Source organism: Tetrahymena thermophila, assembly GCF_000189635.1.
Source record: "Tetrahymena thermophila SB210 genomic scaffold scf_8254653, whole genome shotgun sequence".
Taxonomy (NCBI): Eukaryota; Ciliophora; class Oligohymenophorea; order Hymenostomatida; family Tetrahymenidae; genus Tetrahymena; species Tetrahymena thermophila.
The window spans coordinates 45,253-72,865 of NW_002476421.1; the positions used below are offsets into that span (position 1 = coordinate 45,253).

The following is a 27,613-nucleotide window of genomic DNA, read 5'->3' on the forward strand; positions in this document are numbered from 1 at the left end:
TCATTTATTTTAATTAAAATTAATGAGTAAATAAATGCATGAGAAGATTTTTAGAAGTAAATTAGTTTAAGTGAATTAATTATAAAAGAGTTTTATTAATAATTGTTTTTTTTAATTATCAATAAGCAAAAAAGAGATAGAATCTATTTATTTTAGATATATTTATCCTCTATAAGGATATTAGCAATTCAAAAAGACATTTATTAATTTCTTTAATTAGATTTTAATCTAATATTAAACTATCTTGGGTATCAATAATTTATTCTGATTAAATTGGATTAAAATTTAAATATTTTAGAATAAATCAATTTACATATTTTCTTTTTATTTAAATTAGCATTAAAGAGTGAATACTGATAAAATTTTTAAAATTATATTAATTTAAATGAATTAAAAGAGTTTTATTTGTAATTATTTTTTTTTAATTATAAATATGTTAGTAGCATCTAAGAGTAATGCTATTTATTTAGATATATTTGTCCTCTATAAAGACATAAATAATTCAAAATATTTTATTAATTTCTTTAATTAGATTCTAATCTTATATTAAATTTATTTTATTGAGTTTCGTCAATTTATTCTGATTGAATTGGATAAAAATTTAAATTTTTTAGAATAAATTAATTTAAATATTTCCTTTTTATTTAAATTAGTGAATATCTGATCAGAAATTTAAAAGTATGTTAATTAAAATTAAAAATAAAATAGTTTTTATTAATAATTTTGTTTTTAAATTATGAATAAGTTTAAATAAAGACAAATATCAAACAAAAAGTAGCTATTTAAGAATAATAAAAAAAATCAAAAACCTATATTTTAATTAAAACTAAAATAAATAAATTGAAAAAAAAAATAATATTTTAATTAATATATTTGACAGGATCATCATGAAATAGAAGAAGTTAAATAGAAGCTAATCTTGGTTTAATTCTGATTATTTCTAAGATAAATGGATGGATCAGTTCGTTCAAACTTATCCTTATTCTAATTGCAATAAAATTGGTTGGGCAAGTAAAGATTGCAAAAAATTAACTTGCAATTAATGTAAAATTAAATGTGATTGTGGTTCAAATATACCTAACTCTCTTAATAAATTTAGCTACTCAGAGCTTTTCATTAAGCTTTTTAAGATTTTTTTGACTAAAAAATGTTCTTAATGTGCTATAGAATATATGAATTAGGTGATTATTATAAAATAAAATGCGTAAATTGTGATAAATTGTACTGTTGGAAATGTAAATAATTAGAGTTTTATACATTTTCTTTATATTGCTTAATGATTTGCCTATTTAATTGCCTTTTAGTTTTACTTCCTTTTAATTATTTACTCTACTATTATGGAGTTTATGATCCAGCTATCAATTAACTTAAAGAATTCTTTACAGTTCTAAACTTCTTTTAATAAAATGGACCTATTTATCTTTTTAGTTTTCTTTTCAGATTAATTTACAAAAATGGTCTAGCAATTTTGATTCCACTGAATATTTTTGAAAGTGATATTTCTGTAATATGGAGAATAATAACTGTAGTTGATATTATTCTTTGGTTTTTCTTCACCAGATGGATGGAAGTAGCATATTATTTATTAATTATCCCATAAATATTGTTTATCTTAAAATTATTTTTTGATATTATTATTTAATGATTTTCATGTTTAAATATTGTTTAAAAAGTCCTTTTATTTTATAATAATTATTTATTTATTTTTAAGAGTGCTACTTTTTGATTAATTATTTACCTTTGCGAAAATTCTCAAACAAAAAATAAATTATTTAAGTAAAAGCAAAGAAATTTTTTTTTTAGTTGTTTGAATTTACATTTTTATCCACAATTTTTTCCTTAAAATCTTTTTTATTTTTTTATAACTATTTATATTTGTTATTCAATTCAAATTGATTAATTTAGATAGAATTATAAGCTAAATTATTAAAGAAGATTATTTATAAGCTAAAATAATAATGAAATTATTCAATATTTCTTACTGATATTAAAAATTTTTCATATTGAATAAAAAGAAAATTATTGTTGGAAATGAATGAATGAATAATTATTATTATTTTTTAATGTGATTTTATTTAGCTTTAAATAATAAAAAAAATACTTTAAATGATAAAATAATAAAGAAATAAAATCTAATTATTAATGGATTTTATAGACTAAATGAATATTAGAAATTTAAATTTGATGAACCTTATGAAACAAAAGAAAATGTAAAAGAATAAATAAATTTTCTAGAATTTTACTATCTCTTAGGGGAAGAAGTAGAATTTTATCCAAAGCCAGTATAGATATTTAAATTATAAATATTGACGTATAGTAGATATGATTAATTAATTGATATATAGATGAGTCACTAAAATTGAATGTGAGTTTGTTTGTTAATAAACTAAAAAAAGGTGCGTCAAATATTGAATAATTACTAAATATTAATTAATCGTATTGTAACCACTAATTAGCTAATGTTATCAATAATCTAAATTGAACCCACCTTAGTTATTCAAGTATTATTAAAATTCTTTATATGTTGTTTTTGTTTAAATGTGGTTTATATTTTATTTTATAAAGATTAAATACTTTAAATATTATTTTTTAATTGAAAAATGAATGCTTTAAAAAGTATTTTGAGAGGAATTTTAAATACTCTTGAAGGCGATAGTGATAAATTAATATAAGATAAATAACTATTAACATGCGAAGTGTGTTATGAAATTTACAGAGATTAGAACCCGTTTTGTGTAAAGTGCTTTATTTGCTTTGGCTGCTTAGATAAATGGTTTAGCTAACAAATAAATGATTAAATAGGTAATCCTTAATGCGAGCTCATAAATTTGAAGATTTTTTGTCCTTCTTGCATGAAAAATATTAGACTTGCAGAAATCAAAAAGAAATAGAGTATTTTCAGTAATTCTTTAGATAGTCTTACACAGTTTTACTTAAAAAGAGATGAATCTTATATATCTTGTCCATCTCCTATCTGCAAAAACATCGGATGGATAGATAATAAAAACTGTCGGAAATATTTTAATTGTACTGTTTGCAATTACAGATGGTAAAATCCATATAAAATAAGCTTTATGAATTTGATTGTAAATTAATTCTGCCCTTAAGATGTTAAATCTAGACTTTATAAAAGTTTATTTACAAAATCATGTCCTAACTGTAAATCTAGGATTTAAAAATATGGAGGTTGCAGAGAACTAACTTGTAGTCAATGCAAACACTCTTTTTGCTGGAATTGTAAGTCTTAAACCCATACGGATTTTGATATAATATGTTTTATGATATGCTTATTCTAGAGTGTTTTGTTTCTTATTCCTTTTAATATTACTTTATGGTATTTAAGTTTTTATTATGGCTTATATTCCTTGCTTTCAAATTCTATAAATCTTTATAATTTTTTATTTTAGTTTGGATATCTAAATTTGATTTTCTTTTCTTTTAGGATGACGTATCAAGTAGGGCTATTTTATATCTTGTATTAATTCTTCATAAGAAAGAAGAAACGAATTATTATTTTTATTATTGCTGACTTAATCCTATGGTATAACTTTACAATATGGACTGAAATTTTTTATATTATTTTGATTTTAGGATAAATTTTAATTGTGATATACAATTATAAAAAATGATGAATGATTAAATGATAGTTTAAGCTTATAAAATAAACACTTATTGATTAGTTGATTTAAAAGAATATTCTTATAAAAGAAAATGAAATTTCTAATAAAAGATATAAACTATGAACTCAAAATTAGTAGCTTATTTGTGTCATTATTTTTATTTACTTTAATTTTATTTTAGAATTCATATTATTAATTTGCATTTAAAATAATAAAAAATTAATCTAAAATCTTTAAATTAAAATAATTGTTTTAATAAAATAATTAATAATTAATTTAACAAGTAATTATAGCTAATCCTGTAATAAAATATCTCGAACTGTGTAGGTACATACAGATCGTGATATTTCATTTAATTTTTATGATTTAAAGCTAATTTTACACTTTTTATTTTTTAATTTTTTTTATCAACCTATTTTTATTAAATTTTGAAAAATTTTTTTGAAAATTATAAAAATAAAATTTTTTCCATCAAAGAAATAATTTTTAAAAATCGTTATGATTTTGTTTAGCAAAAATACTTTTAAAAAAATTTGTCTAAACAAATTAATATTTTAAAAATTATATCAACAGTTTTTGGTAAATAAAAAAGAATAGTTTGAGACAGAAATTAACAAATTTGCATAAACAAATTAAATTTATTATGGCAAAGTAAAAGTAGACGATTTAAAATTTTTAATAATAAAAAAAAATTCAATTTTGATAAATTTTCTTATAAATATTTTTACTTTAATTATTTGAGATAGAAGTTAATATTTAGTAGAACTATATCTCATAAATTAATATTTTAAATACTTTAAAGATTGTTTGAATTCTTAATTGTTTTAATAAAATAATATCTGGTAAATATGAACCTAATTTATTAACTTATTATGGCTTAGACAGACGCCATAATTATAATAGAAAAAATTGACTCTACAATAAATTCTAATTTTTTAAATAGCTAGACAGACAGTGATTTTTGTTATTATTGCGAATATGTCAAAAAAATTAATAAAGAGTAAAAATATGACTTATTAAAAATGTAAAAATTAATATTTCCATATATAGAAGATTATTTAAAGATGAATCCTAATCAGAAATATAAGAAATGTATTAAAAATAGAATAATTAGAATTAATAAGAATATTGCCAATTAATATAGACATTTAATAATTGATATAGAGTAAAAAATAAAAGGTATAGAAAGTTATTTTAATAAATAAATAAATAAATAAATAAATAAATAAATAAATAAATAAATAAATAAATAAATAAATAACTGGCTAGCTAATTGACACTTACTTAAATTTATGATTTGCTACAAAAGTTTGTTTTATAATAAATTAAATTGTTAAATATTATTTATTACTTAGAATTTATAAAAAGATTTCTTTTTAAAGCAAAATGAAAAAAGTTAAAAATTTTTTCAGAAAAATTTTTAAGGGCTCTGAAAGTGAAGATTCTTAGAATTAAAATAAAGAAAAACAATAAGTAAAGTAAAAATTTGAAAGTTGTTAAATATGCCTTAATGAGTACATTGATAAGAATGTATGTTGCTAAAATTGTCAACTGTGTTCTACTTGTTTAGACTAGTGGTTCAGTTAGTAAATAAAAGACTAAATTGGTGATCCTTAATCTTAACTTTCTAATGTTAAGGTATCTTGCCCTTCGTGCATGAAAGATATTTCTATAGGACTTTTAAAAAAATTTCAAAAAATATTTAGTAACTCGATTGATGCTCTCACTCATTTTTCTCTTAAAAAAGATGATTCCTATATCGTATGCCCTTCTTCAACTTGTAAGAATATAGGATGGGTTGCTAATTAATAATGCAGATCAGATTTTAGCTGTACTGCTTGCAATTATTAGTGGTAAAATCCTAATAAAATAAGCTTGACGAAAATGGTTCTTTAAATTTTCAGTAAAGATTTTAAATCTAGATTATTTAAATTCATATTCACGAAAAACTGTCCATACTGCAATACATGTATCTAAAAAAATGGAGGATGTAAACATATGACATGTGGTAAATGTAAGAAATCATTTTGTTGGAATTGCAAATTACCAATTCATAGTAGTTTTAATCTAATTTGCACTTTAATTTGTCTCTTTAAAGCTTTGACATTGCTTGGACCACTAAATTTAATTTTATATAAATGCAACTTCTATAACTATTTATTTTCATCATTAGCAAGTTGCTTTAGTCTGAATTATTTAATCTTATAATTTGGGATCTTAAGCGTATTTTACTTTTTCTTTAGATGCGTTTATTAAGTAGCACTTATTATCATCTTTTTTATTATTTTTGGGTCAAGATAAAAATTAGCTGGATTAGTTCTTTTATTTTTCGATTTGGTTTTATGGTATTACTTTACTAGATGGATTGAAGTTTTTTATTTTCTTATGTTTGGTTTCTAAGCTGGGATTGTTTTTCTTTTCTAAATAAAATGATAAGTAAAATCCTTAAAGTAAAAAACAATCAGACTAAATTATTAAATTAATATTTTTAATTAACAAAGCAAATACTTTATTATTCTAATAATACATTTAATTATTTCTATATCTTATTTATTTTATATATTCTACATTTTCTCTAAAAAGGAAAGTTAAAAAATACTATTTTGTCAAAATATTATTCAAAAATGATGAAGGATTTTAATAACTTAATTCAAAAATTTCTATTTTTCAGAGAAATTATAAAGATTTTGGTATAATAAGTTTATGATACTTTTTTAATATTTTATTGTTTATTCAATTAAATAATTTATGTATTTTAAATGCTACTGATGTTTCATTTCTTTATATTATTTTGGGATTTTTCCTATTGAAAAATGAAATGAGATGATGGTAAAATAAATTTTTTACATTATAATCTAACTGATTTATTTTTAATAGTATTTTTTTATAAAGAAAGTAGAACTTTTTTGAAGAAAATCATAAATTATTGATTCGAATAAAATATTAATTAATACTTATTAATTAAAAGAATTAAAAAAATATATATATATTTAATTTGATATATTTTATTTAACATCTAATAAGATTTTTCATTTAAAAATGAAGAAATTATTTTGGAATGTTATTTAATTTTAATCATTTTTTTAAGAATCGAGGTTATATAAAAAAAATCAATTAATTTAAAAAATAAATTAAAATTAACATTCTAATTAGAATTTTTGAAATATTTTTGTTTTAACAATTTTATTATGAAAAATTTGTGTTGGGAGGAAAGCTATTATAAATGAATACATATTTAGGTTATTTTTACATATTAATAATTAATTTAATTATAAAAAACATCTAAATTATAAATAAAATTTATTTACTTTTAAAAGTTAATGTAGGAAACAATCCTAAGATTTAGCCATATATATTAATACGTCAAAAATTACTAAAGATTCAAATATGACTTGATAAAAAATTAATATTTCTGGATTAAGATTATTAGAATTAGAAGGTTGTAGAGAAGCATTAAATTAAAAAAGTAAATAAAATTTTTAGGATATTCTTAGTATTTTCAGCACTGAAAGTCATATTGAGTATATTAATAAATCAAAGTAAAATATAAATTAATAAAAAAGTAAATAATTAACTTGTTTAAATTATCAAATTAAAAATAGTTAAGCTGATATATTTGACTTTGAAAAATATTGCTTGACATGAAAATTATGATTTCAATAAATTCTAATATCAATTAATTCTTTAAATAAATCAATAAAAAAATAAATAATATCACAATTTTTGTTTTCAAGAAAAGCAGAAAAAAAAACTTTAAAAATAAAAACCTATTAATTAAAAATGTATAAATTAAAATAAGTTTTAATTAATTTTATTATAGGCATCATCAAATTATTTAAAAAAATAAAAATTATCATGCAAATCTTAACTATCAAGAAAAATTTTAGTTAATAGGACTTAATATGTAAGCAATTTATCATTAAAAAAATATTAATTAAAATTAAAAAGTAATTAGTTAAAAAAATGATAAATCTTAGAGTAGAAATAAAGAAGCAGTCTTTAACTCTTTTAAAGAAGTAATTTATAATAACAGGATAATCAAAGAATAAATTAATTTATTTTTGAAGATAATTTCAACTGCAGAAACCTTAGACTTTTCTTCTTAAACCTTATTTTTTGTCTTAAAGTAAAAAAAAATTTAGTTATTTAAATAATTGAATACACTTTCAATCTTAAGGATAAAAAAGTTTTAAATTGCAGATGCTATCGATTTGGCAACTCTCATTTAATAATATAAAAATTTGCATACATTGGCTTTAGACTTTAGGTTAAAATATAATTTTATTATAAATTCTAATTAAGATTATTAATTGAAAAATTAAGAAATACAACTTGCCTTTTAGAAAGCATACTCGTCATAGGAGAATAATTAAAATATTCATGTGTTAACACAATCATTTTAGACATAAGGTAAAGTTATTTTTATAATATATATTACTGATTTTATCAAAGATAATTAGATATTATGAATGAAAAGACATACAAATAAGATGTAAATTAAACTAATAAGCCTACAAATATTGTTAATATGAAACTAAATATTAGGTAAATTTTATTTGATATATTTAGTTTCATTTATTTTTAAAGAAAAGATAATCAATAAGTAGGAATTAAAGAGCTTTAAAAATGCTTCACTTTTATGAATAGATAAAATAAGTAAATTATACAAAATATTTATTTTAAGAACATTTTTTTTGTCTAAAGAGTATAAAATAAATAATTATTTGAAGTTATAGCAGAAACTTTATCAAAGTTATAAAGCTTGAAATAAATAGGACTATATTTTAAGTAAATTAAACATAAATTACAATTAATTAACTAATTTTTAGTTAATCTTAGGTCTCTGAAGACAATTCTTCATTTGTGTGTGAACATTTACTAAAATGCAAAAATCTTTCAACACTTACAATGAATATTTAGTAATTAATTAAATTATAAAATTATTTCATTTAAACTAGTTAAATTTTTTTAAATATTAATGCTAATCATTAAAAACTATCACTGTTTATAAATTGATTAAAAATTAAGTCAAAAAGTTAATAATTTAAAAAAGCGGATAGCCCGCCGTGGGGCTCGAACCCACGACCACAAGATTAAGAGTCTTGCGCTCTACCGACTGAGCTAGGCGGGCAATTCAGTCAATCTTTGTATTAAAATAAACATTTTCTTGATTTCTGTATTTGATAAAATAAATTTAAACAAATGAAATTGATAAATGATATTAAATTTATTTAATAAAATAAAAGCAATCCTTTCATGTTTAATGAAGACTTCGTGAGGCTAGGAGATATTTTATCTTCAACAAATATTATTACTTAACTAAGCCTATTTCTATAGTATCAAAAATATTTTATAAACAATATACATTCTAAACAAAATAATAAATTAGCATAATAAATATTGATCAATAATCTGCTAATCACCTTGGAAACAGTTTTTAGAATTGCAAAACTCTTGAGTCTTTATAAGTCATAGTCATGTATTTTTAAAAGTATTTTATAATTTTTTATTGTACTTATATACTTTTTAATTTAAAGGGCTAACTAAATAACTTAAAATTAAGCATTTTATTTAGCTAAAAATCTTCAAAGTTGTGAAAAATTGAGTTCATTGCATTTAAGTTTTTAGTAAGGTTTTTAAATAGGGTAACAAACAATTTAATTAGATTTTTTTATTAAAAAGATTTTTAAACTTAAATTGTTAAGAATCAAAAAGAATAGCAAAACTCTTAGCATTTTGCAAAAAATTAACAAGTCTTAATTTAGATCTTAGGTAAATTTATATTAAATTTATGTATAAAAGCCATTATCTTTATTAGGGGAAATAACATAGAATAAAAGGGATGCTTAAAAATTGGCAAATACTTGAGCCTATTTCCGACATTGAAAATTTTGCAACTAAATATTTCGTAATATTAAAAATAATTAATAAGCAATTTAAATTAAGTCTTAATTAATTCTACTTTTATAACTAAGTCTAAACAGAATTTAAAACTAAGATATTTTGCTTATGGTGAAAAACCTTAGTAAAAGTTAAACTCTAACTTATATCGTTATTGTTACACAGTATTTAATTTTTTAATTTATAATTTAACTTTTTATTTCATTTATAAATTAAAAAAAGAGATGAAGAATATTAAGAAAACCACAATTTTAGAAGAAAAGTTTTATCTTAATTATTTAAAACTAAAAGACTTGTTGCTTTTTATATATGAAAATTGATTTTGATATTAAACATCAATATAAGTTTAAAATTAATTTATTGTATTTTTTATTATTCAAATGAATTTGTTTTAAAATTTCTAATATTTTCAATTCTTTTTTTAAGTTAATTTCTAGATAATTTATAATTGGAGTATTTTAAAGCCAATAGGTTCAAAATCGAAATCGAGATCGAGATCTATCATGCCAAAATTTTCCCCTCCAAGCTTTTCACTTAGAGGGCTACATTTTACAACATTTTAAAAAACTTTTTAAAAAATTTTTAAGAGTTTTTTAACAACCAATATACAATCAAGGAAAAAATATTTAATTTAAGAAGCAATTGATTTATAAAAAATTTACAATAATTAATTAAAGAAAAGATTGATAAAAAATAATAAAAAGATAATTGTAAAATAAATAAATTATAAGCTAAGATAATACATAGAATATTGATAATTTCTTAATATTTATTTTGCTTGATATAAATAAATTGCTTAGATAATATAAATAGATATTGGTAATTCCTTTAAGATTGCTTCTTAAACAAATTGCTTAATATTAGATTTAATAAATATTATTATTAATAGATTATTATAAATATAAATTTCTTGATTACTTATTAAAAAATATTAAATTTATTGTAATAAGATTGATATTATAGAATTATATTGAATAGAACTAACTAAAATTAAAATAAATAAATAAGTAATTTTGCTTGAAATTGTTATGAGTAATATTCCTTAGAAAAATAATAAAAGAAAACAAATCTAATCTCTTGATTTAATATCCTAACCTAGGAAGCTAATTTAAAAAAATGAAATGGATGAGCTAATGCCTGTTTCGCTCCAAGAAGATCTAAATTAAGTATTTATTAAAATTACTTTTCAAATCTACTTAAGTAGATTGTAATTAAAATATTTCTTCAGCTATTTACCAACAAAATTAACCAAAATTGAATGACAAGTAAAGAGAAATAATAACCTATTAGGGAACTACCTCTGATAGATATTAATTTCTAGCTTAAAATACCTTAGGCACTACGTCCTAAAATTTTAAGTAATTCTTTCTCTGAAGTAGTTTGCTAATTTGTCTAGTCTAGTTATTAACAATAATTACGAATTCTCAACAATAAGATTAAAAATTTTTTTTAATTGAAGAAGTGCTAAATCACTCTTATTAACTTTTATTTTAATAAAAATAAAAAAATTAGGATTTATTTAATTCTATGAAAGATCCTAAGAACAGTATAAACATTGGATTGGAACTTGAACAGTAGATTTCAGTGCAGTTGAAAAAACTTAATGGATAAGTAATACAGAAAATGAAGATAAATGAAGCTAGGGAATTTACAAAGCTCTATCCCTACGAAATCGATTATTTAATAGAAGAAAATGGTAAGCTCTACGCTGTTGCATCATGGGGAAGCACTTAATTTGATTTAAATTCTTTACCTAAGGAAGAGTAAGAATATTACTTAAAATAATACAATGCTAAAACTAATTACGAACAAAGGAAGACTAGAATTGCGCTTACAGACGAGTAGATCGACTATGTAAATTAAGTGATAAATATGCAACTAAATGATGAAATTGTATTGGTGCTACGAATTTTGCACAAAACTCATGGTATAGAACCTGTTTTTGAAAGTGAATACTAATCCAAAGTCTTTAAGAGCTTTATGAAATAACCTGATGCTGCTTTTTTGATATTTTTACAGGATATAGATCCCTAAGTAGGCTTGGATATTAATGCCTTTTGCTAAACTCACTAAATTGACATGAAAAGTGTCTAAGTTAACTACATAAAGAAGAATAAGTAGTTAAAACTAAGATTTACTTCATTACACTAATATGAAAGATTTGTGCTTTATTACAAGAGCATTAATATCTAGATAAAATCGGATGAAAATAATTAAGATTAGACTTCTTAGGTGCTCTAAGCCTTAAAAAATATGTACAAACAGATAGTAACAAAGAGGAAAGTAAGTGAAAAAAGTAACATTGTTGAGTAAAAGGGAGAAAATACTCCTACCAACATTAAGCCTCTTATGTTTGGAGTCAAAGATGATGAAATTTCTTGTGATAAAAATTAGAATAGACTCAAAGATATTTAATTTTTATCTTCAGATAGACAAATAGAACTAAGTAATAATATGCTTGACCTAAAAGCAGGAGAAAAATTCAGCTAAATTCCCTAAGATCATATTGAAAGCGAATCGCTGATCATTGATTACCTTGATAAGAATAAAAAATTAAATGTAGAATAAGCAGAGTAGCTTTAACCAGTATAGAAAAAAGTTAACTACGAGAAAGGCATTACTCAGCATTAAGGATAACCTCCAAATCTAATGACTGAATGTCTAGAATAAAAGGAAGTAATTCCTGAAGACAAAGGTCTTTATATAAAGTAATAGCTAAATAAGATGAAAAATGACAATGTTGAACATAAAAAATTAAATGTAGAATAAGCAGAGTAGCTTTAACCAGTATAGAAAAAAATTAACTAAGAGAGAGGCATTACTCAGCATTAAGGATAACCTCCAAATCTAATGACTGAATGTCTAGAATAAAAGGAAGTAATTCCTTAAGACAAAAGTCTTTATATAAAGTAATAGCTAAATAAGATAAAAAATGAAAATGTTGCTAATGACTAGGTTCTCGAATTTATAATTGACTTTTAGGAAATCCTCAATAAAATGGCACAAGATAAAAGGTTTTATAAGACAAAGTTTGGCATTCCAAAACTAAAAGAAAGAAAAAGCATAAATTAGCTCAAGAATGAGCATAATGTCTATTTCGAGAAGGCTTAATAACTAAAAGGAAAGCCTTTTAGTAACTAGCTATTAATCGTAGAAGAGTATAAGAAAAAATACTCAATTTTAGGATTTAGATCTTTTATGGTTGCAAAGATGATCAACGAAAACATATCAATGAAATCGATTTCTTAATCGAAATTCTTTAATATTATTGCATGAAATAAATAATAATAAAAAATTTAATTTTTTATATGTCATTTATGTTTGTATTTTATTTTACAATATTTATTTTAATCTTTTCTTCTTAAATTTTATTTTAATTCAAAGTCCTATTTAAAAGAAATATTTTAATTTAATCTTTAAAAAGTTAGTTTTTTTTTTGAATTATATTTTAATTTGATTCATGAACATTTTTAGGATAAAAATATTAATATTTATAAAATAATCAAAATTTTTAATTTAATCTTTCACACTAAAATTATACAAGATAAAATTTCTCATAATTTTCATTTTTAATTTTATCAAAATTTTAATTTTTTGAATAATTTCAGACAAATCTCTCCCAACCGAATTCTCAGACAAACTCTGACTGTTTCTCCATTTAAATCTTTCTTAAAATATGTTCAATTAATGCTTTTCTACTTACAGCGTTTAATGAAATTTTCTGAAAGATATTTCAAATGAAAATATTCAAGCAAACAAAAGATATTTTTTTGTTTTGATAATATTTACAAATTAAATTTTATTCAATTTATCAACTCATATCAAATTCAAATAACATCTGAATAAATTCCTGATCTAAAAACTGTTTTATCCAATTATGTCACTCACTACTGACACATTGATAAATTATGTTTCAAATACTTCTCTGTAAAATTAATTATCATCATATGTTACTACGAATTAATGATCTAATTATGCCAATTTGTTAACAAGTTTTTAAAAATGATATAAAATATAATCCTCAAAATGAAATACTTGGAGGAGAAAAATTTTGTATGATAGTTATCAATTTTGAACTTTTTGGCTTCAAAATAAATACTCAGATTGTAAATTCTCTGTTTCTTTGTAAAATAATTTTTTTAAATTAAATATTTATTGGATTAGATTTAAATAAAAAATAAAATTAATATTGTTTATCAAATAGTAATTAAGAAAGATAAAACTTTTTTTCAAATTATTTTTGATAAAAAGATTTAGCTAATATAAAATTCAAATTTCTAATACATAAATGAAATTTTATAAACAATCAAGATGAAAATATTTTTTAATTGATTTAATTAAACTAATATTAATATTGAAGGTTAATATTTTTATTTTAGAAACTAATATTTTTAAAGTTAAACATTCAATGTATTCTTTGTTTTTTTGGTTCTCTTCTGCAAAGATATTAAAATGAGTTGATGAAAATTTCATGGAAAATGAAAATTTTAGTAGAAGAAGAATAATATATTGAAATGTTAATTTTTAAAGTTTTATAATCAGAAATTTAAAGCTAAAAATTAGAAATCTTTCTATGATTTAATTAATTATCTATTTTAATTGAAAACTCATACCAACTATTTGGTGACGTATTTAGAAACGGTATGCAAATGAATTTATTATGATCAATTAATTAGCAGTTTTTACAGTTTAAGCAGCTAATAAATCAACATTTTTTATAAATAATACTAATTCAAAAATTTTAATAGGATATTAAAATGAGATTTATAAAAGCAATTATTTTAATTGTTTACTACATTTACAAATTCTTATTATAAAAAGCTAAAGATTTAGCTGTAAATTTAACAAGCAAAAGTTTTTCATGTTTGGTTTGCTACTAAACAACTGATAAATAAAACAAGTTTTGCCTTTTTTGTAACATATGCTACTCTTGTTTGGATTCTTGGTTTGCCTAATAAATCAAAACATAAATAGAAAACCTGTAAGACAACAGTAATCAGCCTAATTTATATTGTCCTAGATGCAAACGGTCTTTCTCATAAGAAAAAATATTACAGAATCAAGATAAATTTAAAAAAACGATGATTTAAATTTCTGAACTGTTTATTAAAAAAAGCGATCTATTCATAAAATGCGCTTCAAAGAAATGCCAAAACGTTGGATGGGTGGACAACTAAAATTGCTAAGACTAATTTGATTGTCCTTCCTGTGATTTAAAGTGGATAGCTGATAAAGGATAAACTGTTTTTTAAAAATTCTCCTTGTTGTTTAGCTTCAAAGAACTTAAATCTAAATTATATAAAGCAATCTTTGCAAAAACATGTCCTCATTGCAATATTTACATAATAAAAAATGGAGGATGCAACAATATGACATGCAAAAATTGCGGAAAAGGGTTTTGCTGGTATTGTAAGCTCAAGTATCAGCATCCTTTCACACTTTTCTGCTTCATTTTTAATTTAGCAAGATTAGCTTCTTGCTTTATATTTCCTTTTGTTGAAATAATATAATTTATTTCTAAGATATCAAAATAATTAATATCAGATTTTGCTGAGCCAATTTATTTAACACCTTTATCTATCAAATTAGCTTTCTTTTATTTCTAAACACAGTCTATTTCTCTCTTTGAAAAGTCATTGAATCTAATTACCTCAATAAAAAGAAAGCCTATTCCAGTATAATGAAAGATAAAATAAAATGTTCACAATATTATTTTAATATAAAAAGATTTAAATGGTTTTGTAAGATTTATATTTGAAAATTATATTCTTAAAAATTATTTCTTGAAAAAATTTATCCGAATAAATTTTAAATAAATAACTAATTAAATTGATTTTCGTTTAATAATTCATTATTAAATTTTACTTGTAAATTATCAATAATATCTCTCACAAAATAAAAAATGTATATTTCTCAATATTGAGTTGAAACAATAAAGATTTGTTTAAATGGAGTAGCATTTATATCAATTAACTACTTAATTATTATTAAAGTAGAATTTTAACAAACAAACTACAAAAATGATACTTTTTTAGAATGAATAAACTTCTTTTTGCATAGTTAAGATTAAAATAGTATTAAATTTTAATTCGAAAATAATTCATTTAATTTGATACAACAAAGATATTGAAATGAATGGATAAATTAATATAATTTTAAACAAAACATATTAAAATGACATAAAAATAATACAATAAATTTATTTTTATAAACAACAAAATCTACTTAAAAAAAATATTTATTTTTCTTTTTATATCTGATTCTTTTTAAATTAGATCACTTCTTCTTCCATTGAATATCTAATTGACAACCTGATTAAACTACCATTCTTGCTACAGGGCATCTTATTTTGAGGATTTCGCTTAATTGCTTGATCTGCTCTTCTGAGGCTTCAGTTTCTACAATTGCAGTTCCATAAATTTTTTGGAAAGCAGATGTGACAGGTGGTTCTTCAGTGATTGGGAGATGACCAAACCCTCTTTCATCTCTTTCTCCCTTTATGTCAAAGTGAACGTTTTTTATTGTAATACCCATTTGTTTAGCTATGAAGTTACCTGTGGCTTATTCACAAGCAATCAAAGAGGATAAGAACAAATATAAAGGTTAGTTAACCTTTGGATCAGTTTATATTTTGTAATTCCCATTATCAGTGATATTAGCATTCCAACCAGTACCAGTAGCAGTTAATGAGTATTATTTAGTGAAACCTGTACCAGTACCAAATTTAAATATGTTTTATGTGTGTAATTTATTTGATAGATTAATAGCTTTTTAGAACAATTTCATTTTTGTTATTTTTTTTTTGATATTTGCTTTTATTTTAATTTAAGTATTTATTTATTAATTGTTTATAAAAACAAACTAAAGATTTAACACTTTTTAAAGATAATTTTATTTGTAATCAGTAATTAGCTACTATTAATTTAATCAATTATTTAATCATATTATTCATGTATAGAAATTTATTATCTCAATTTAAAACAGTAGAATTATGTTAAAATATTCGATATTTATCATTATTCTCAGCAATTATAATCTCAATGATGTATAAATAGTTTTCTGGATTGTTTCTGACACAATTTTATTAAAATCTAATAAAATAAATAAATAAAGCACATGGACTATTTAAATGTTGGTGATTTCTTTAAATAAATGTTAAGGAAAATTCCTCTAATCGTCTTAGAGTAATAAATTTAATTTTATTAAATATTTCTTGCCAGATTTCCGTTACCATCTTGTAAATTATCTCCAAGTAAATCAAGTAAATTTAGATGATTATTTTGTTTTTCAAATAAAATTTTATCTTTTTCTAGACTAATTTTCTTGACGCATTAATTAGTAAAATCAAATGATATTAAATGTGTCAAAGTAAACAATAATAAATGCTATAAATAGATGATATTTCTAAAGATGCATATACCTGTTCATATTAATTATCTCATTAAAATTATTTTGCTCAAAGTAAATAAATAGCATAAAAATATCTGATTTAGCATGAAAACTTAGTAAATACTTTTAAGCAAATATGTAAAATTTCGCTCATTCTATTCTATTTCTCTATTTATTTCAATCTATTTGAATTTTTATTAGATGAATTCTAGATTAATTAATTTAAACAATTTTTTTTTCTTTTTGACGTCAATTAAGATTTCCAGAAAAGTTAATTTTTAATTTCTGATTTTGTAATTTATTTTAATTTTGAAAAAAATTCCTATCAAGTTTATTTCCAATTTTACTTTTCATAGAAGTAATTTGGAAAAAAAGGTTAAAATTTAAAAGTAATGAATAAATTATCTTGCTTCACTAAAATATACAAAAGAAGGCATAAATACTTGTAAATTAAAAATAACTTAGCAATTAGATTTTGAATTAAATTAACTTAAATATTTAAAATATAATTTCATTTTTTATTTTTATAATAGTGCTAATAATTTGCTTTTTTTTCCTTTATTTATTGCTAATGCTGCTTAATTTAATTTTTTTTGAAAACTATTGAGAAAGCATCTAGGGCTCTTTGTCTTGACTCTTCATAGTTAACAATTCTTTTTGGGTAGGTATCTTCATTAAAATCTTCAACCCAAGTTTTAACGTATTTGAAATCAGGATCATACTTTTTTTGTTGCATTACAGGATCTAATACTCTAATGTATGGGGCTTAGTCTGTTCCTGAACCATTTACCCACTGCCATCCTCCTACATTAGCTGCTAGGTCGTAATCTATTAACTTTTAGGCAAAGTACCTCTCGCCCCATCTCCAATCGATAAGTAAATTTTTAGTTAAGAAGCTTGCAGCAATCATTCTAAGCTTATTAGGTAAGTAACCTGTTTTATTTAGTTACCTCATTCCTGCATCTAATAAAGGGTAACCAGTTTTGCCTTCGCACCATGCCTTAAACTCCTCTGGGTTGTTTCTCCATTCTACTTTATTATAAGCCTTTTTGAAATTTTCTGTAGCAAATAGAGGAAACTAATCTATCATCATCATAAAGAACTCTCTCCAGCAGAGCTCATCAAGATATTTCTAATTAAGGAGAACGGCTTTCCTAACAAGCTCTCTGATAGAAACAGTGCCAAATCTCAAATGAACACTCATCAAAGATGTTTTAATGTGAGGGTAATCTCTTGTCTTATCATAATTTTTAACCAATTCTTCATCTAACTAGCTTGGTGGAAACTCTATTCCTGTTTTTTAAAACCCTATCTATTCTAAAGTAGGAAAAGGAACTTCTACTTAGCTTTTCCAGTAATTATTCATGAGTGACTCTGATTTGTAACTCTAATAATCAGGTTCACTAAGTAAAGAGATCCATTTTTTACTGAAAGGAGTATAGACCTTAAATGCACTTCCATCGTCTTGATGTACTTCTTTAGCTTCAAAAATAACCTAGTCCTTAAAATCTTTGAATCCTATTCCTTTACTGTTTAGTATCTCTTTAATCTATTAATCTCTCTTTTTTGCGTATGGTTCATAGTCTCTGTTTGTGAATACACAAGAGATATCAAATTCCTCCATAAGACTCTTGAAAGCACTTTCTGCATTAGAATGTTTGACAACCATTGTTGATCCATGTTTTCTAAGGTTATCTTACATTTAACTCAAATAATTATGAATGAATTCTACTCTGCAATCCTTTTTATCTTCGAGCTCATTTAAAATGTCTTTGTCAAATATAAACAGAGGTACGACAGGTATAGATTCCTTTAAAGCATGATAAAGCCCAACGTTGTCAAATAATCTAAGATCTCTTCTAAACCAAAACAAATTCACTTTTTGTTTCTTTTGATTTTCACTAAATTATTTGCTATTTAATATATCCATTTTTTAACTTTGTAGCCTAAAAGCTGTTTTCAGTAGAATTTACAAATTTTAATTATTTCTCATAAGATTATTTCAAAAGATTTTAATAAAAAATTGTTATAAATAATACAATTAACTTGATAAATCCAAAGTAATAAATTTACTCGAATATTCTTCACTACTTTAAATTTAAAGTATTCTTATGTTCTACTTATAAATCCATATTTTATTAAAAATATTTGAATAAAATTTCATTTTCGTTAAATGAATATTTAATAAATTATATGTTGATAATTATTTTCTTAAATTTAATATTTCGTTTTTAAATGATTAAACTCATTTATAAAATCAAAAATTTATAATTTATTTTGCACCTATAGTTTTAATTTTGAATCAGGCAATAAATTAGTTTAAAATAAATTTTTAATTTACTAAAAATTGTTTTTATCAAATTTAAATACCAGGATTTCAATATATTAAATAAATTAACACCAACCCAGGCTTTATATATATTTTATTTATAAAATAAGTAAATATTGTATATTACTATTTATCAAAACCCAAATTTTTTATTTTGGATTCTTAAAAATTTTCTGAAAATTGCCTTAATATAAATTAGATTTAATTAATGAAAGTGTTCGATATTTAACAAATGATATTATCTTTATATCAAAGCTTATTTGAACTTTTTATCATTTTAGAAAATAGTTTTCAATATTTAATTTACACAATAAAATATTTCAACTTTTTATTAGCTTCTCAAAATAAAATTTACAATTCATTTAATATTTAAAATTGAAGAATAATTTTTTTAAATGTGAGAAAGGTGGAATTAAATTTAATTGCTTGCATCTATTAAATTTTAAAGATCATATGAAAATTTATCTCAACAATTTAAATAAATTAATTAATGTATTAGTAAAAATTGAATTTTAAATTCAATCAAAATCTTTAGGTTTTATTGAATTAATCAATTTTTATCATTTATTATATTTATTAAAGTTATTAAGTTTATTTTTGGGAAAGACTTGTCTTTAGATAGATTTTAAAAAATTAATTAAATATTCATTTTAAAAAATATTTTTTGAATAATAAATATTTGTTTGATTTGATGATTAAAGAATGAATGAATATTTTTTGTAATTAATTAAATAGATTGAATTATATATATTATTGAAAATAGTGATTTAGGATTGAATGTCTATTATTTGTTAATTAATAATTTGATTTTTAATTTGAAAAAATTTAATAGAAAAGTATAACTAAATCTTAATTTACTTTGCGAATTTAGATCTTCTAGTTTTAATAGTAGCAAATCTTGCTAACATATAAACAAACAAAAAATACATAAATACTACAAAATACAGAATAGAAATCATTTTAAATTTATATAATAAATTAGAAGTTTAGCTTAAAATAATGTAAATAGATTAGCGAATATTTAAATGGTTAAGCAGCCATAAAGTCTTGAGTTTAGCAGATAAAATACAAGGGTAAAATATGGAGGGAATTTATGAATTGGATTCAAATACAACGAAGCAATTCGAAGTGGGTTCAAAAATAGGAGAACTTTTAGATAAGATAAATAAGAATAACCATAATTACACAGGGTATATGAGTTTAGATAAGTTAAAAGATTCAAATACAGCTGCATCTCGATTATATAATTGGAATATATTGACGGATGCAATGAAAAAAATGGGAATTACTTTAGATTAAGATATTAAGTCATTAATAGTTGCAGGTGATACGCAAATGTTGGCAGAAGTTTTAAAGGATATTTATGAATTTGATATGAATCAGCTAGAGAAGATTTCTATTCCTAGCTCTGCAAATTCTTTGATAGTATTAGCAAATAAAAAGTAGGAATATTATTAATAAATATATTTTTCTATGTAATTAGTCCAACCCAAGAAGTAGTTTGAAAAGAGGTTTAAAATCTGCAAATTAATCATATAATCCCTACGAAGAGAATAGAAAACAGAAGATTGAGCTAAAGCAAGCAAAGTGTAACAAAAATTGATGTTATGAGTGATATAAATGCTTTTTTTATAAAATAAAACTAGTGGACGGTGAAGCAGGCGTTGATTTAAACAATTTAGATGTCTAAAAGAATCTATCAGAAACATAGTCATTATTAGAATTTTTCTTAATAGGTATATCCAGACACTTCATGCTGAGACCTAAGTAGGTAGGAGAATTATAATTTACATTTAATTTTATATATCCTAGACTGAAATTATTTTATCAACTTTAAATTAATGAATTAAGAATGAAGGCATAAATGATAAATAATAAATTGTAATTATCTACAATTAACAAAGCGATCTTAATGATCAATTAAATTTTATTAAACAAAGTTGAAATAGTAGATTTGTCTGAATGGATCAAAAAAGTTTTTTGTAAATAATTTAACATTTTATAGGTGTTTTGGTTTAAGTTATTGTGCTTATTCAAAGTATCAATGGAAATCTAAAACATAAATTGAATTGCTTCAAATATAAATAATGCAAAATGGAATTACAAAAAAATAATTTAAGTCTTTTAAATAAATAAATTGATATTTCTTAAAAACAAACTTTTTAGATTTTTATTTAAACTATTAAAAAATTCAGAGCATTGTTTTAAAAATAAATTTTCATTTTTGTTTTAAAATGTGTGTTTTATTTTTTATTATTTTGGAAATTTTGTTATAAATATTTTATAAAAATAGGCAGCCACTCTTTTATCCAACGGAAACAAATATTTTGCTCATGTCTTAGTCAAAGGTTTGAAAAGTGATTTTAATCCAGTAGAAAAATTTTTGTAAGATATCTATGTGAATGTGAAGAGATTGCTTTTATTTATTGAAGTGGAAGAAGCTAATATTCCTATTATTTTGAATACTCTTAAACCAGGTTTATTATCTAAAAATGAAGAAGTTTCTCTTTGGAGTTGTCGTATTTTTAGTAAAATGTCTTTTGATTTAGCCAACTTAGAGCTTCTTGCTCCTGCTTATGACTGGTTCACTTCATAAATGGGTGGTCTATATAGTGCTGTTATGTGCCTAAGAAGACATCAAAATTTAAAAGACACGATTGTCAGTTTTATGGTTTAAATCAGCAGATACAATTTAACTGATTTTTTAACTGTTTAACTAAGAAAAATAATTGAAAATAACAAAGAGTATATTGATTTCATCAACCTAATTTTTTCATCATTAACAAGTACAAAAATGAGCAAAGAAGAAGTAAATCATTTATTTTAAAATTTTAAAATTTTAATATTTTTAATATTTAAGTTTAAATGTTTTTAATATCTGTTTGATTAAAAAACAAATTTTTATTTTATAATAAAGTTATTGAATTCTAAGATCATTGAATATTGGGTGGATAATTGCTTAAAAATGGCAGAAAATGATCCTCTGAAAAATTAAATTAATGATAGAGAAAGTGCATTATCTCTTTTAGTCAATATTTGGAAGAGCTATCCACTATACATTGAAGAAACACCTCAGCTAACTGAAAAAATTTTAGATTTATTAAAAAAGGGAAGTAGAGATAAAAATTTTTGTCTTTAAATAGGTTCGTTTGCTAAGTTATTTGAGCTTTTAGATTATCTTGCTACAGATAGGAATCCTTTGGCAGCACTAATTTATAAAAAACTTACTTTTTCTTTTATTGAAAACCATGCTGATATTGAATTAAGATAATTTATTCTTTTAAATTTTTCAAGAGCTTTTAAAAAATTTAACACAATTCCAACCGAAATATTGCTCGAGCCTTTAATAAGATAAATTTAGGTAATTAATATCATTAATGTAATTTTATTGTTAATATATTTTTTTATAGGTTAGCTAAAATTCATCTTACATTTTGAATATTTGTGACATAGAATTTTTGAGAATTAGTTCGACTCATCCAAAATTAAAATTAAAAATGTGCATCTAGCTAATTGATCTGTTATCTAAAGTATACTTAAATGATTTAGTATATTCTTAGTCTATTTTTGATCCTATAAGCTAAATGATTGCTCGCTTTGTTGAGGATGAAGCATTTTAAGAATATTTAGTGAAACTTACAAAGATAGCTTTGGCTATGTTTTTTAACAGTTGCAAAAATAAAAAAGGGAATAAATAAAAATATGATAAATATGGTTAGAATTTATATGATGCTCTTAACGAGGCTAACGAAACAGAAATTATAAATGCTTAAAAAAGAGGTTTGATAATCTAATTATTAAAATGGATCATCGAATAATAGTGTTCAAATCTAAATGATTAACTTAAGCCTTTATTAGTACATGTTTATTTATAGCTCAAGCAAATTAAGCAAGAAAATAAAGGTAAATAAAGCTCATATTGGTTTAAATATTTTAATTCAAACTTCTTTTATATATTTATTAAAGGAGTTGTGATGCTTTTAGGATTGTTGGGAGACCCTGAAGCAATTATTTAAGAAATTGAAGAGCAAAACTAAATCTAAGAGTAAGAAGAGAGAGACAGACAAGCTAGAATAGATTAATATAATTAGATGTATAGTGAATAATAATTAGAAAATGATTCTAAATAATAGCAAAAAAGATATTATAAAGGGGAAAATTATGACGATGATAAGCCTAAACAAAACTAAGAAAATATATGGGTAGAAAATATATTTGATAACAATTAAGAAGGAGATAAGTAATCTAAAATGGATGATGAGTTTTATTAAAAAAATGGTAAATTATTAAATTTAATAATATCAAGTGCTTCAATGATAATAAATAGGAATAGGATTGAAGTAAAAAAATAGTGAGAAACAAAAAAAGCCAGAATAGGAAAGAAATTTGAATTCAAAGGCTATCATGCAAATAGAGCAGATTAAAATGAGGAGAGAAGAAGAATAAAAAAGAAAGTAATAAGAAGAAGAGCTTAAGAAATAAAAGAAAGAGTAATAAATAAAAGCCGCTGTAGAAGAAATAAATAAAAGAAATGCCAAGTTAGGAGTTGCCAAAGAAGGAGATTCTAAAATCCCCTTAAAACTCATCTATGATTAGAACACTTTGCCTAAAGATATCAGCAAAATTGAATAAATACAACTTATTAATATTGAAGAGCTCGAAGAGAGAGACAGAGAAACATTAGGCATGGCCTTAAAAAAATATCACAAATCTATAAAGGCTCTTTTCACTAAATACCAAAACAGCACAACAACAATTAAAAAGTAATTAAAGTCTATTTTTTCATTTAAATATTTAGCATTTGAAAAATAAAAAAAATTAATTTATATTTTCTTCTAATTAATTCAATTCAACAAATGTATGTTTAAGCCATTTATTTATTTAATTAATTAATTTAAAATTGATAGAGGAGACTTCTTTGCTTAAATGAGAGAAAAAATTGATTTGATTTCTATTCAAGATATTGGCAAAATGATAAAAGAAAACGACTTACTTGATTTGTGTACAAAGGAAGAACTTGTTTAGTTGATAAAACTGATAAATGCCAAGACTGTTGAAAAAGTAAGCAAGACTTATATTGAGGAATCAACTTGATTTTTTTAATTATTTATAAAAAGGGAGATACTAGTCCTCTTGATTTAGATGATTTCAGTAAATATTTGGTGTAATTTGCTTTGCTAATTTACAGCAGACCACCAAAGGATATGAGAGGCTGCCATGCTGGTTAAATATTTGAGTAGTTATTTAAACATATTGCAGCTGCAACTAAAAAAAGAGGTGAGAATTCCTAGATTTATTCTAACCCAGAGTTTTTTAACGTTCCTCTACACGAGTAGTAAGAGATTAATAAAATTAATAATGCTTTGCTTATTAATCGCGATTATCCTATCCCTGAAAATTATAAGAAAATAGTAGATAAGGATATGCAGCTAAATTATAGTCTAAACAAAAAAGCGTAAATAGGTATTCCTCAGGGTTACCTCTATGGATATTAAATAATAAATGATTTATTTAACAAGTTATTTAAGTAATTAATTAAGAAAATAATTTCATAAATTTAATATTTCTTTCATTATTTATCTAGAGTAAATATAATTGAACCAATAACTAAAATAACTCTTGTAGACAAAGTAAAACCTAAGCCACCTTCTTAAGCAGGATTACCTCGTAAGGCTGCAAGTGTTTAAAGCAAAGAAAATCAAGAATAGCCATAAAGATAACCTCTAATTAATAACCAAGAACCAGAGGAAAAGCAAGTTAAAAAAAATATGAAGACTGGTTAAATAGGAAGATTAAGTATGTTAGTTAATTTTTGTTTAAAAATGATGTTTTTCATTTTATTTATTTATTAATTTATAGATAATTTGAGGAGCTTTGGAGATATCAATTAGTCAGAGCAAGCAGCGCCTCCTCCTCCTATCCCTTAATTTAAGTCTTAGCAGAACGCGAACGCATAAGAAAGAGGAAGGACAAGAAGTCCATAGAAATAAATCATGAATAAAGTACTTTAAAGTAAAATTGAATAGTAAGAAAATGAGCTGAAGTAAAAAAAATCAAAAGATGTACGGATTAAGCAAAGATAATAAGTAAATTTAATAAAAAGTTTCAATTAACTTTCAATAAATTGATAATGTACTATCTATCTACAAAAGGAATTAAAAGAAGAGTTAGAGAAGATAAAGGAACTAAAGAAGGAGTAAGAATTAAAGTAAAAAGAAGAAGAAAAATAAAAAAGGTTAGAGCAAGAGGAGGCTGAAAGAAAGAAAAGAGAAAAATTTTTGAAAGAGCAAGAGTTGAAAAAGTAAAAGGTGAGAGAACATTAAATAAAACTAGAAGAAGAAAAAAAATAAAAAGAGTAGCATATCATAGATTAAAAGAAAGAATTAGAATAGCAAAAGAAAAAAGAAGTTGATGAGTTTATGAAAAAGCAGAAGCAAAAAATTGAAAAAGACCTTTAGGAACTAAAGTTGTAATAGCAAAAAGAAAGAGAAGAGTAAGAAAAATATAAAGAGCAAGAGAGACTAAAAGAAGAAAAAAGAAAGAAAAAGGTAATTAATTCATTAATTAATTATCTACAAATAATAAATTAAAATTTTTAAAATCTTCTTACATTTAATTGATCTAATTTATGTTTTTTTTTTAAATAAATTAATAGAATCTCTAAATTCTCTTGAGTGCTTAAGACAAAAAAAAGAATGACCCATAAGGAGAAAACAAAGAAGAAGAAAATAAAAACGATTAAAGTGACACACAACAATAATAACAATAATGACGATGATAATAATAATAAAAATAGCAATAATAAAACAAGTAATAATACAAATATGATTGAACATAGTACAATAAAAAATTTTAGATAAATGAAATTTAAAAAAATGTATTTATTTATTTAAATTATTTAAATGAGAGATTGATTCTCTTATCAATTAATAAGTTTATAATAATTCTTAGAATAGAGTTTTAACAATATTTTTAATAAGTGCGCCATTTATCTTATTTGTAAATAACTATAGTTTGATAAATTTTGAATGGTATTTCTTCAAAAACTAATTTATATCTCAAAAAATATCAGAAACTAAAAAATAGTTAGTAAATTTTTTATTTTGTAACTCTCAACTAATTTAAAAAGTTAGCATTTTTAGTAAATAATTGAAGTAAAAATAATTTTAAAATTATTAAGTTTTAAGTAAATAGATAGATAGATAAATAAATAAATTATTAATAATAAATCTAAAGCAGTTTCTATTTTTAAAATAATTACTGTACAGTTAAATTTACGTTAAAAAACTTTTTAAGGCTTGTGGTGATGAATTTCCTCTAAAAGTGAGAAGTCTATTAAAAAGCGATTTATATTAATTTTAAAAGAATTGGAAAATCTAAAATTTTCTGTTAACATTATATAAAACTTTAGAAAAGAACTATTTTTAAAAATAAGTATGTATCCCAAATAAAAAATTGGTAGAAAATTACAAAAACAAGCCATATATCTATTTTAGAAACTTAGAATGAATACTATAAAATTTATTATCAAATGAATAAGATGCTTAAATACTACAAACAATATATATTTAATTAACTTCATTTATATTAATTCTAAATTATCATTGATACAGTTTGAACATAAAAACATAGATTTTGTAATTATAAATTATTTATGTTATAAATAGAAAAATGAAGCAAATATGTCACGAAAAAAAAAAATATTTCCTTTTATTTATATCAATCTATTTTTGATGTGAATCCATCTATTTTGAATTATTTATACATGTATATTTTAACCTCTAAAAATATATGCAGCACAATTTACTTTGATTTTGCTATTATTTTAATTCACTATTAAATTATTTATTACTTTGATTATTTTTATACGATAAAATTGGTCGAGTGATTCATTATACGATTTGATTTCTGTGGTTGTAGCTTTTTAATTAACAATAAGAAATTGATTGATCAGTTACTAGAGCATTTTTAGCAAGGGTAATAATGAGAAAAATATATAAAAAAAAATAGTTTTTCATTTTTTATTAGTAGAAAAAAAGTTTTTTTTATTGTTTAAATAGCTGTAGTTAATTATTCTACTTTTAGGAAATGTAAAATCAACAAATAGCTTTAATTTTATTTATCTTTTTGGCATATACAATCATTTACATTTATGGACTCAATGAATATGATTTCATCATCTAATCAATGATTTAGTTATATTATTAATTTATTTCCTTTTAAATGTATCTACTTTTAATTTATTTTTAAGATAAATTAACGTCAGAAGGAAAATTAATAATAAATTTTGAATCTAAGCAATTATATTGGCTAACTAAATCAGATTAAAAAACTGTTCAATTTAGGTAACCAATAAAAAATTTAAATCAATCAT

At 22.0% G+C, this 27,613-nt stretch overlaps 9 protein-coding genes across 9 annotated transcripts; 6 read left to right on the forward strand and 3 right to left on the reverse strand. All coding sequences in view use genetic code 6, as the record gives it.

Annotated features, from left to right (window-relative positions):
• Positions 1–967: 967 nt before the first annotated feature.
• TTHERM_00639960 (hypothetical protein) lies at positions 968–1,117 on the reverse strand (the record flags this gene model as incomplete). The annotated part of the gene is made up of 1 exon (XM_001015314.1): positions 968–1,117. The coding sequence occupies one exon, from the start codon at positions 1,115–1,117 to the stop codon at positions 968–970; it is 150 nt and encodes a 49-aa protein (XP_001015314.1).
• A 1,826-nt stretch (positions 1,118–2,943) lies between these two features.
• On the forward strand, positions 2,944–3,282 carry TTHERM_00639970 (hypothetical protein; the record flags this gene model as incomplete). Its single annotated transcript, XM_001015315.2, has 2 exons — positions 2,944–3,049; positions 3,134–3,282. The coding sequence occupies 2 exons, from the start codon at positions 2,944–2,946 to the stop codon at positions 3,280–3,282; spliced, it is 255 nt and encodes an 84-aa protein (XP_001015315.2).
• Positions 3,283–5,006: 1,724 nt separating this feature from the next.
• TTHERM_00639980 (zinc finger protein) lies at positions 5,007–6,053 on the forward strand (the record flags this gene model as incomplete). The annotated part of the gene is made up of 1 exon (XM_001015316.2): positions 5,007–6,053. One exon carries the CDS (start codon positions 5,007–5,009, stop codon positions 6,051–6,053), a length of 1,047 nt encoding a protein of 348 aa, XP_001015316.2.
• A 1,299-nt stretch (positions 6,054–7,352) lies between these two features.
• Positions 7,353–9,861, forward strand: TTHERM_000639981 (kinase domain protein, putative). Its single transcript, XM_012797487.1, has 16 exons — positions 7,353–7,524; positions 7,569–7,636; positions 7,688–7,746; positions 7,798–7,887; positions 7,944–8,030; positions 8,073–8,165; positions 8,208–8,276; positions 8,325–8,408; positions 8,450–8,539; positions 8,867–8,956; positions 9,010–9,099; positions 9,158–9,247; positions 9,303–9,392; positions 9,439–9,528; positions 9,596–9,685; positions 9,744–9,861. The coding sequence occupies exons 1-16, from the start codon at positions 7,401–7,403 to the stop codon at positions 9,832–9,834; spliced, it is 1,395 nt and encodes a 464-aa protein (XP_012652941.1). The 5' UTR covers positions 7,353–7,400; the 3' UTR covers positions 9,835–9,861.
• Positions 9,862–10,549: 688 nt separating this feature from the next.
• TTHERM_00640000 (hypothetical protein) lies at positions 10,550–12,797 on the forward strand (the record flags this gene model as incomplete). The annotated part of the gene is made up of 3 exons (XM_001015317.3): positions 10,550–10,687; positions 11,034–12,135; positions 12,337–12,797. 3 exons carry the CDS (start codon positions 10,550–10,552, stop codon positions 12,795–12,797), a joined length of 1,701 nt encoding a protein of 566 aa, XP_001015317.3.
• Positions 12,798–14,278: 1,481 nt separating this feature from the next.
• On the forward strand, positions 14,279–15,205 carry TTHERM_00640020 (Ibr domain protein; the record flags this gene model as incomplete). Its single annotated transcript, XM_001015319.3, has 1 exon — positions 14,279–15,205. The coding sequence occupies one exon, from the start codon at positions 14,279–14,281 to the stop codon at positions 15,203–15,205; it is 927 nt and encodes a 308-aa protein (XP_001015319.1).
• A 592-nt stretch (positions 15,206–15,797) lies between these two features.
• Positions 15,798–16,307, reverse strand: TTHERM_00640030 (OsmC family protein; the record flags this gene model as incomplete). Its single annotated transcript, XM_001015320.1, has 1 exon — positions 15,798–16,307. One exon carries the CDS (start codon positions 16,305–16,307, stop codon positions 15,798–15,800), a length of 510 nt encoding a protein of 169 aa, XP_001015320.1.
• A 1,114-nt stretch (positions 16,308–17,421) lies between these two features.
• TTHERM_00640040 (DNA photolyase FAD-binding domain protein) lies at positions 17,422–18,840 on the reverse strand (the record flags this gene model as incomplete). The annotated part of the gene is made up of 1 exon (XM_001015321.1): positions 17,422–18,840. The coding sequence occupies one exon, from the start codon at positions 18,838–18,840 to the stop codon at positions 17,422–17,424; it is 1,419 nt and encodes a 472-aa protein (XP_001015321.1).
• A 1,398-nt stretch (positions 18,841–20,238) lies between these two features.
• TTHERM_00640050 (hypothetical protein) lies at positions 20,239–26,011 on the forward strand (the record flags this gene model as incomplete). The annotated part of the gene is made up of 14 exons (XM_001015322.2): positions 20,239–20,664; positions 20,723–20,828; positions 20,886–21,010; positions 21,533–22,048; positions 22,157–22,600; positions 22,650–23,142; positions 23,206–23,517; positions 23,567–24,002; positions 24,147–24,300; positions 24,357–24,766; positions 24,824–25,035; positions 25,099–25,325; positions 25,392–25,787; positions 25,895–26,011. 14 exons carry the CDS (start codon positions 20,239–20,241, stop codon positions 26,009–26,011), a joined length of 4,374 nt encoding a protein of 1,457 aa, XP_001015322.2.
• Positions 26,012–27,613: the final 1,602 nt, after the last annotated feature.